An 11,091-nucleotide genomic window follows, 5' to 3' on the forward strand; every position below is an offset into this window, starting at 1 on the left:
TAGGTATAGTGTTGAGTACTAATTCCATTATACCTTGTATTGCAGAGGTTTCCTATAAAGCCAGAGGTCTATCAGACCATTCTCCATTAGTCATAAGTATTCTAACCTCTCTATCTGGAGAGTTAATCCCTTTTGGTTGAAGATACTCTGAGGGTGAGACCATCCAGGGTTACCTTAAGGAATTTTTCAATGTTAGCTAATGTTTCTAAGCATTTGTATCTGAATATTGGTCAACACAGATGATACTTTGCTATATGGTTTTGATTTGTGTATTGTTGTGTAATTTTTTTAATTTTACAATTTAGGTTCCCAGTGTTACACCTACACTACGAAGAAGCTCAAGGGTATGTTTTTTTTCTGTTCTATAATTATCCCAGGAATGCAGCTCTGTGCTTACATGCATTTTCAAAAGTAGTTGAGAAGTCAAAGCCTCAAAAATTTTCCCCTGACTGGTGTACATTTTGCATGCATATTAAAAAAAAAAATCCAGCTGAATACTTTTATGAAGTAACTCAGCCATATTAGGTTCAGTGCCATTCAGTAGCTATTGCTCATTTCAAGTCAAAGCTCAGCCAATGTTGTTATAACGTGTTTCTAAACATCTTTTTGTATTATACCTCTTTCTTCAGATTTCACCAAAATCAGAAAAAGAAAACACAGTACTCGATAAGTCTCATGATGTGCGTAATGGAGCTAAAGATCAATTGGATGTTTCTAAAATAGATGTCCTGTCTCCAATCCCCTTGAATGTTCCTCAGTCACCTTCCTATGATGACAGAGCGAAGGTGATGTCTCAGAAAGTGCGACGTTCCTACAGTCGCTTGGAAATGTCACTGAATGGTGGCTCATTTCTTTACAGTCCCACCAGAGAGACTGACTCAGATACTTCCACTCCAAACCCAGCCCCGAAAGCAGGGCGTAAGTCACTTTTTGGGTTTGATAAACTTCTTAGTTCTGAGAGCCCAGAGGAAGAAGCAGAGAAAAAAAAAGGAGAGGAAAGTAAACAGACAAATGAAAGTGCAAGTGGAACATCAATGAAACTCCCTGCAGAAGAACCAGACCTCAATATTCCTGGAATAGCATTAGCCAAGCGGAAGAGGAGGAAACGGAAGGTTCCACAAATTGAGGTAAGAACTCTCAGTATTATCAGCCATGCAGAACGCTACTCGTGATTTCTAGAGGATATCCATTAGTTGTCTTTCACCAGTCATCTTCCTAAACAAAACATATGAGAGGCTCCTTCCACCTAAGTAAAGAAGACGGAAGGCTCACAGATTTAAGCATACACCCAGAGGTTTGCCTTCATTCTTCTGTTTCCTCTAGCAACAGTGACATTGTTAATCTTAGGATGTCAATTTTCAGCCTTGTCTCAGTTGCAGGTACCCCGACAGGAGGAATTACAAACTAGGGACAATCACTTGAGGCCAGTTACCCAACACCCTCCATACCTGCCACTTGGTTGCTTCCTCTCATTGTGGAATAGGAGGGGAGCAGTGAGGGATCTAGAGCTGCTCCATCCCTTCCCTGCTTGTTGTCTAGTTTCCACTGTCCTGGATCAGATTTTGTTTTTTTTTTTCATTTTCAGGGCTGCCAGCACAGAGTGTGTACCTCCTGAATGTTTCTTTTACAAATATTGTACTCTGCCTTCTCTATACAGAATTGCTATAGCAGTAACATAGTTTGGATAGTTTCTCAGGAATTGTGTAAACTTTCTAAACCACTCTGAGTGTGGACAATGCAACCTGAGTGTCTAAAGCTCTGCTAAAAGTGGATAAGCAGTGAGGCACCCACATGGGGACTAGAACTGCACAGCAGGGATCAAAGGGGAGTGAGCTGGCTATCTGACACTGTGTGCAGACATGATGTCTACAGGAGAATAAGGCTGGCCATACATTATTCAATTTTTTTGAGAATTTTGCTTTAGATTTACCAAAAACCATATAATATGAGGTCAAATCTAAACAACACTTTCAATTGTATCCAATTAGGCAGGCCCTTGCACTACATAGTTGAAGGTAAATCTAAAGGAAATTGGACAGAAATTGGACAGAAAATTGTATAATGTATGTCCAGTTTAACACTGACTCAAATCCCTTTTTTGAGTCTTATACATTCAATGCAGACATGTACTGTAAATTAGATGAGAATTTTAAATCAAGGATGTTGATGACATCTAATGTTTTCATCTATAGGATTCTGCCCCAATATTATTTATTCAACTCAACATTAGTTTACTCATCTTTTTGTTTTAAAATCAGAATCTCCCTGTAGTATTACCAGAGCCACAAAGAAACAAAGGGATCTGTCAAAATAGTGGATAATACTGCATTCACTAAAGACCAAAATGAACTAAATTGATGTAAAGGCTTCATCAAGCACACAGATGTTTTACATCATTATACTAGAAAGATGATGCAATACTTGTCTTGCAAAATTAAATTTGGTGCCAACTAAGTAGCCATGCACGCAAACAGGAATACTCCCTTTAGGCTTTATGATGAATATATTGCTTTGTCAGTGACAGTCAGCTGCCCTCCAGTGTCAGAATTCCTGCCGCAGTCCTGCTATAAGTTGCTGATCGCCGCCATTATTAGTATAAAAAACCAAATGCCAGTGTATATATACCACCATTTGTAGACGCTATAATGTTCAGGTAAACCAGTTAATTTACACGTATTGGATTTTTTTTTTTTTTAGCAAAGACATGTAGCAGAATACATTTTGGCCTAAATTTATGACTAAATTTAGATTTATTTATTTTTTTATTTTTTTCCTGGACATGTTTAATAGCAAAAAGTCAAAAATGTTTTCTCAAAATTGGTGGTCTTTTTTTTTTTTTTTTCTTTTTCTTTATAGCTCAAAAAATAAAAACCACAGAGGCAATCAAATACCTCCGAAAGAAAGCTCTATTTGTGGGAAAAAAGTACATAAATTTTATTTGGGTTGCATGACCGCACAATTGTCAGTTAAAGTAACGCAGCGCAGTATCGCAAAAAAAGGCCTGGTCAGGAAGGGGGGCAAACCTCTGGAGGGCAAGTGGTTAAGACTGTGTCAAAGCATATACACAGGGCTAAGGACTCTTCCTTTCTCTTCCATCCCAGTTTGACAGTGCTCAAGCATGGTGATTGGCCACCAAAGCTACAAGCATTACATCATGTGAGGAATGGGTCATGTGTTCCATGATACCCAGAAGTACCAGATACTTCACAGTACTCTGATTTGTGGTGGGAGTATGAATAAGGCAAGTACTGTATATACAGACAAGGCAGCTATCGGTTAAAACTGTTACTTTGACCTGAATGGGCAAAGTGATAGGTGTCTGTTTTTAATAAACTCTTTAGGTAACACCAGCTTTAATGGTCAGCACCAGGCAAAACTGAGTGCATTTAAAGTGGTTCTAAAGGCTGAAGTTTTTTTTTTACCTTCATGCATTCTATGTATGAAGGTAAAATCCTTCAGTGTGCAGCTCCCCCCTACAGAACCCCCCGCCCCAATACTTGCCTGATCGCTATCCAGTGCTGTGCAGGAGAGCAGCGGATCTCTCCCTCCTCATTGAGCAAGATATAGCAGCTGGAGCCACTGGCTCTCGCTGCTGTCAATCACAGCCAGTGAGGAGGGGGCAGGAACGAGCCGCGTTCTCTGTGTCTTTATAGACACACAATAATGGCTCTAGAGTGATCACACACGAGTGCCCCCAGAGCAATGAAGAGCACTAATAGATTTATTCTTCATCTGTTTTTAGCAATCTGTTCCTATGAAAGGACCTCCTGTATTCTCCACGGCATTCAGCCTAGAGTTTAGGTAGATTAAAAGATCATTGAGCGTCATCTTCTGATACTTTTGAGTGACATCACATCTGCCCAAATATTGTCTGGAGGTACCAAAATTGTTTCCCGATGCACACCTATTTTGGGTACTGTGCTGTCTTCTAGTTATTTTTCGTTGACTAAACTTCAAAAAAGAACATGGCTGAGTTTCAAGGGTAATTATTGGTGTGGTATAGGCAATTGTCTTTGTTGTCCCTGTTTACAGAGAAGAGGAGTTTAAATCCACAGTTACTGGAACATTTCACATGATTCATGCTTCACTAACAAGGTTCATGCTTCACGAACATCTACTATATTGTACTGGTCTTTCCATATATTTGCACACACATCCCCAGTTTAATAGGCTAATCATTCATATTTGGACAACTTTTCTGTTGTACTTAGGAAGGAGAAAAATAATCATTACCTTAATAATAACAATTTAAATAGATTTATTCAACTGAAACAATCACATTACAGCATATGGTATTTGCTTAAACAAACATCCATGTTTAACTAATTTGGCTAAACAAAATATATATATTTTAAGAAACTTAGACTGTCAGCCCCTTCCTCCTCACACTTTGTTTCACTTTCTTCTTGTGCAGATCTATTCCACTCCAAACAATCAGAAAAATATTGTTTCTATTCTATTCACTGAACTTCTTGAAACTTAGCACTGAAGGGGTTGATTCTGTATTCATAGGTTTGTAGAAGTTAGGATTAAGGTCTTTTTCTTAACTCTGTTCATATTATAACATTTTTGCTGTGAAGAAGAGGCATGTGATCTCCGCTGAGTCAAATTCAGTTTTGATAACTGCGAAAGTAAACCAAACATCTGTGATAATATCTTGTAGGCAGAGAAACTGCCCAATTATCTTACAAAATCCTCTGGAAGAGCATGACATTGTGAATGGATTAATGGAATTTATTTGCCAAAAAAATTAAACATATACAGCCTTATTGTACATACAGTCATGGCCGAAATTGTTGGCACCCTTGATATTTTTCCTGAAAATCATGTATTTCTCACGAAACGTATTGCATTAACACATGTTTTGCTATACACATGTTTATTCCCTTTGTGTGTATTGGGACAAAACAAAAAAAGGGAGGAAAGAAAGCAAATTCGACATAATGTCACACAAACCTCCAAAAATGGGCTGGACAAAAGTATTGGCACCCTTTCACAACTGCGGATAAATAAGAATGTTACAAGCATGTGATGCTCCTGTAAACTCACCTGGGGCAAGTAACAGGTGTGGGCAATATAGAAATCACACCTGAAAGCAGATAAAAAGGAGAGACGTTCACTTAACCTTTGCATTGTGTGTCTGTCTGTGCCACACTAAGCATGGACAACAGAAAGAGGAGACGAGAACTGTCTGAGGACCTGAGAACCAAAATTGTGGCAAAATATCAACAATCTCAAGGTTACAAGTCCATCTCCAGAGAACTAGATTTGCCTTTGTCCACAGTGCGCAACATTATCAAGAAGTTTGCAACCCATGGCACTGTAGCTAATCTCCCTGGTCGTGGACGGATGAGGAAAATTGATGAAAGATTGCAACGCAGAATAGTCCGGATGGTGGATAAGCAACCCCAAACATGTTCCAAAGACATTCAAGCTGTCCTGCAGGCTCAGGGAGCATCAGTGTCAGCGCGAACTATCCGTCGACATTTAAATGAAATGAAACGCTATGGCAGGAGACCCAGGAGGACCCCACTGCTGACACAGAGACATAAAAAAGCAAGACTACAGTTTGCCAAAATGTACTTGAGTAAGCCAAAAGCCTTCTGGGAAAACGTCTTGTGGACAGATGAGACCAAGATAGAGCTTTTCGGTAAAGCACATCATTCTACTGTTTACCGAAAACGGAATGAGGCCTACAAAGAACAAAACACAGTACCTACGGTAAAATATGGTGGAGGTTCAATGATGTTTTGGGGTTGTTTTGCTGCCTCTGGCACTGGGTGCCTTGACTGTGTGCAAGGCATCATGAAATCTGAGGATTACCAAAGGATTTTGGGTCGCACTGTAGGGCCCAGTGTCAGAAAGCTGGGTTTGCGTCCAAGATCCTGGGTCTTCCAGCAGGACAATGACCCCAAACATACGTCAAAAAGCACTCAGAAATGGATGGCAAAGAAGCGCTGGAGAGTTCTGAAGTGGCCAGCAATGAGCCCAGATCTAAATCCCATTGAACACCTGTGGAGAGATCTTAAAATTGCTGTTGGGAAAAGGTGTCCTTCCAATAAGAGAGACCTGGAGCTGTTTGCAAAGGAAGAGTGGTCCAAAATTCCGGGTGAGAGGTGTCAGAAGCTTATTGATGGTTATAGGAAGCGACTGATTTCAGTTATGTTTTCCAAAGGGTGTGCAACCAAATATTAAGTTAAGGGTGCCAATACTTTTGTCCAGCCCATTTTTGGGGTTTTGTGTGACATTATGTCATATTTGCTTTTCTGCCTCTGTTTTATATTTGTTCCAATACATACAAAGGGAATAAACATGTGTATAGCAAAACATGTGTTAATGCAATACCTTTTTTGTGTGAAATACTTGATTTTCAGGAAAAATATCAAGGGTGCCAACAATTTCGGCCATGACTGTAAATAAAAAACTAATCTTTATTTCATGATGGAATAACCTTTGGATGGTAATATATTTTCCTCAAAAAGCATTTTATTCAAAAAAATCCGATTTAAATAAAAAAATCAGTTTTTTATTTATTTTTTTTATTTTTTTTTTTTAAATCGTTGATTTTTATCCACTGTGTGTGTGTATATAGTGTGTGTATATATTGATAGAGATATGTATATATGTGTGTAGGTAGATAGATGCAGAGATCTATATATAGATATAACATTTTTTTCTTTTTTTTTATTGCAACTTTTAGTACCAATTTAGGCCATATACTCATTCAATATAAATGAACGAAAACAGATTTTTTTTTTTATTTTTTTTTTTCTACATCAGTCTATATCTTTTTTACTGTTTCTGTGAATTTATTTCCCTCCAAGCAAGACTTTACTGAGAAGAAGCAAGTCAGGATGAAACAGCGCTTTGGCCCACCATGCTGCCACCCAGTGCTACCCTGAATCCTGGCAGATTTATCGCATAGCCCTGCAGCACTAGTTGCTAGTAAACCTTCCCTGCGCTTACAATAGTAAATGAATAGTCGACACTGGTAGGGCTGTGTGTGCCCGGCAGCTGATCATACAGCCCTGCAGTGCTGATTGATTTATCTGCCGGCTGTGGGATATATAGAAGACCACAGCAAAATAGAGCAGTGTGGAGTGCACATGAGGTGATGTACATGGTATTTTCGAAAAGCACAACTTGAGCTCCAGTGAAGGGAAGTGGCTTTTGCATGTGCTTACCATGCAATATTCTATTCTGCTAGGTCCACTTTAAGCAAAGACAGCTAAGAGTTTGTGGAAATGGCAGCCCCATATGCTGTAAAAATCTTTGTTGAACTTTTGCCCTCCAGTTGTTTTTTTCTTTTTTTTCTTAACCAGTTTTGTGCCGCCCTATAGCAGTAATACTGTTACAGGGTGGCATGGGTGTGCAAACGCGTGTGTGATTTTGGAGCTCCAGGTAGGGGGCGTGCGCGTCCTGAGCACGCCGCCATCCGTGGCCTCGGCTGCCAATCACTGGGTCCTGGCCGGTGATTACTCGCCGGCACCCAGTGATCGCCGAGTATCTCCGATGTGGGAGAGAACTGTGTATAAACAACACATATCTCTCCCCTGTCAGCTCGTGCACACTGCTTTGTATAGCTCTACAATGCAGTGTGCTTGCAGTGAAACACAAACACAGCCCAAGTAGTGAAACTGCACACAGTTAACCCTTTGATCACCCCATGTGTTAACCCCTTCCTGCCCAGTGCCATTAGTACAGTGTCAGTGCTTTTTATTAGCACTGATTACTGTATTGGTGTCACTGGGGATGTCCGTGACACCAAGTCAGTTCCCCCTAGTGTCAGCTTGCCACAGTCCTACAATAAGTTGCTGAATGTCGCCATTACTAGTGAAAAAAAATAAAATAACATTGTGTGTGTATGTATGTATGTGTGTGTGTGTGTGTGTGTATATATATGTGTGTGTGTGTGTGTGTGTATATATATATATATATATATATATATATATACTTGCCATTTTGGAAACTCTCTAACTTTCACATAAACCAATTAATTTACACGTATTGGGATTTTTTTTTTTTAAGCAAAGACATGTAGCAGAATACATTTTGGCCTAAATTTACAACGATATTTGATTTTTAATTTTTTTTACTGGACATGTTTAATAGCAAAAAGCAAAAAATATTGTGTTTTTTTTTTTTTTCTCAAAATTGTCGGTCTTTTTTTGTTCTATAGAGCAAAAAATTAAATGCACAGGCAACCAAATACCACCAAAAGAGAGCTCCATTTTTGGTGGGAAAAAAAAATACGTAAAATTAATTTTGGGTAAAGCATTGCATGACCTCGCAATTGTCAGTTAAAATAACACAGTGCCATATCGCAAAAAAATGGCCTGGTCAGGAAGGGAGGGGGGGTAAATCCTCTGGAGTGGTTAAGTAGTAACTTGATTATAATGCAGTTTTTTTTCTATTTTTCTCTTTTCCAGGTATCTGTCCTTGATGAATGGGCAGCTGCCATGAATGCACAGTTTGAAGAAGCTGAAATGTTTGATCTAGTAGTGGAGTGACAGAAACTGGGACTGTTTGCTATGGACATTTTCTTGTACATATACTTCTTAGACCCTTTAGATACATCTTTATTTCTTATTTACATCTTACTTTGCCTCTTTGTATGTTTTTAGAAAGGTGGTTTTATGCTAAATATATCATGTTTATAAGATCTGTTCTGTTCTGTTTTTTTTTTTTCTTTTCTTTCAATATTTATGTAGTTGCTAAAATTTGAATCGTCATTCAGAATTACAGGAATCTTAACAGTTGTACTATCTCCCCCTTGTACAAATTGAGATTAGTAAATCTAAAGCAAATGTGGCCCACAATGAGACTAGTCATTACTCCTAGCATGTCAGTTTACAGAAGCAACAACTGGAATTGCTTATAAGCAAATGCTGGAAACCTGGAACACACTGAACAGAACAAAATGAATGCTGTATGTTGTATACTGTATGTATACTCCTGACATAACAACGAAAGTGGTACACTGCAACTAAAAACACACGGTTTATGTACGTGAAGCTGGAAAAGAGCTAGTGCCAAAGTTGCATTTTGCTCTGTTGATAACGACAGTTAAAGGTTATGAAAATTGTAATAGAACACCGTTCACAACAGCATTTTTCTGTCAGAATGTGTTTTGGATGAGCTGGATGTTTAGGATTAAAAGACACGGGTGGACATGTATAAAATCTATACAGTAATGAGTAGGCAGTGTCTACAGGTTAAATATTTTAATGAAGTTAATGTAAGACTGGCCTGTGATTCAGAGTTCATTGTGTGCTGCATGACATGCTGATCAATGGCTGTATGCCTGCTTAAAAGGGTCTGGCTTTTATTGCACTGTTGAAATATATGCATGTGAATGGTCTTTTCTCACAAAAGGCTTGGCTGGCTCACAGTCTCCACTCTAATTCATCCTAAAGGTGTTCTCTGGGGTTGAGGTCAGGACTCTGCAAGCCAGTCAAGTTCCTCCACCCCAAACTCTCTCATCCATGTCTTCATGGACCTTGCTTTGTGCACTGGTGCGCAGTCATGTTGGAACAGGAACATGCCATCCCCAAACTGTTCCCACAAAGTTGGGAGCATGAAATTGTCCAAAATATCTTGGTATGCTGACGCCTTAAGAGTTCCCTTCACTGGAACTAAGAGGCCAAGCCTAATGCCTGAAAAACAACCCCACACCATAATCCCCCCTCCACCAAACTGTACATTTAGCACGATGCAGTCAGGCAAGTACTGTTGCCTTGGTAACTGCCCAATCCAGACATGTCCATTGGATTGCCAGACAGAGAAGTGTGATTTGTCACTCCAGAGAACACGTCTCTATGTTCTAAAGTCCAGTGACATCGTGCTTTACACCACTGCATCCGAAGCTTTGCATTGCACTTGGTGATATAAGGCTTCGATACAACTGCTTGGTCATGGAAACCCATTCCTTGAGGATCAGAAAAGAAAAAAAAAAAGAATTGTTGCTCTACATAAAGATGGCCTAGGTTATAAGAACATTGCCAAGACCCTGAAACTGAGCTGCTGCCCGGTGGCCGAGACCATACAGTGGTTTACCAGGACAGGTTCCACTCAGAATAGGCCCTGCCATTGTTGACCAAAGAAGTTGAGTGCACATGCTCAGAGTCATAGCCAGAGGTTGTCTTTGGAAAATAGATGTATGAGTGCTGACAGCATTGCTTCAGAGGTTGAAGGTGTGGTGGTGGTCAGCCTGTCAGTGCTCAGAACATATGCCGCACACTGCATCAAATTGGTCTTCATGGCTGTTGTCCCAGAAGGAAGCCTCTTCTAAAGATGATGCACAAGAAAGCCCGCAAACAGTTTGCTGAAGCCAAAAAGGACTATGTACATGGATTACTGGAACCATGTCCTGTGGTCTGATAAGACCAAGATAAACTTATTTGGTTCACATGGTGTCAAGTGTGTGTGGCGGCAACCAGGTGAGGAGTACAAAGACAAGTGTGTCTTGCCTACAGTCAAGCATGGTGGTGGGAGTGTCATGGTCTCGTGCTGCTGGCACTGGGGAGCTACAGTTCATTGAGGGAACCATGAATGCCATCATGTACTGTGAAGCAGAGCATGATCCCTTCCCTTCGGAGACTGGGCTGCAGGGCAGTATTCCAACAAGATAATGACCCCAAACACACCTCCAAGATGACCACTGCCTTGCTAAAGAAGCTGAGGGTAAAGGTGATGGACTGGCCAAGTATGTCTCCAGACCTAAACCCTATTGAGCATCTGTGGGGCATCCTCAAATGGAAGGTGGAGGAGTGCAGGGTCTCTAGCATCCACGAGCTCCATGATGTCGTCATGGAGGAGTGGAAGAGGACTCCAGTGGCAACCTGTGAAGCTCTGATGAACTCTATGCCCGAGAGGGTTAAGGCAGTGCTGGAAAATAATGGTGGCCACACAAAATATTTTTTGGGCCCAATTGGGACATTTTCACTTTAGGGGTGTACTCACTTTTGTTGCCAGCGGTTTAGACATCAATGGCTGTGTGTTGCGTTATTTTGAGGGGACAGCAAATTTACACTGTCATACAAACTGTACACTCACTACTTTTACATTGTGTCATTTCTTCAGCATTGTCAC

The 11,091-nt window shown here is 40.2% G+C and overlaps 1 protein-coding gene across 1 annotated transcript in view; it reads left to right on the plus strand.

Annotated features, from left to right (window-relative positions):
* CDCA5 (cell division cycle associated 5) overlaps positions 1 to 8,662 on the plus strand; it is a 35,052-nt gene extending 26,390 nt beyond the window's left edge. Inside the window, exons 6-8 of the mRNA XM_089653610.1 lie at positions 306 to 344; positions 630 to 1,127; positions 8,430 to 8,662. Coding sequence (XP_089509736.1) covers positions 306 to 344; positions 630 to 1,127; positions 8,430 to 8,510 — 618 coding nt within the window. The 3' untranslated portion in view covers positions 8,511 to 8,662. The remainder of the gene's footprint in view (positions 1 to 305; positions 345 to 629; positions 1,128 to 8,429) is intronic.
* The last annotated feature ends 2,429 nt before the right edge of the window (positions 8,663 to 11,091 follow it).

The sequence above is a fragment of the Staurois parvus genome, unplaced genomic scaffold, assembly GCF_062004578.1.
Source record: "Staurois parvus isolate SC_StPar_1 unplaced genomic scaffold, SC_StPar_1.0 ptg000715l, whole genome shotgun sequence".
Classification (NCBI taxonomy): Eukaryota; Metazoa; Chordata; class Amphibia; order Anura; family Ranidae; genus Staurois; species Staurois parvus.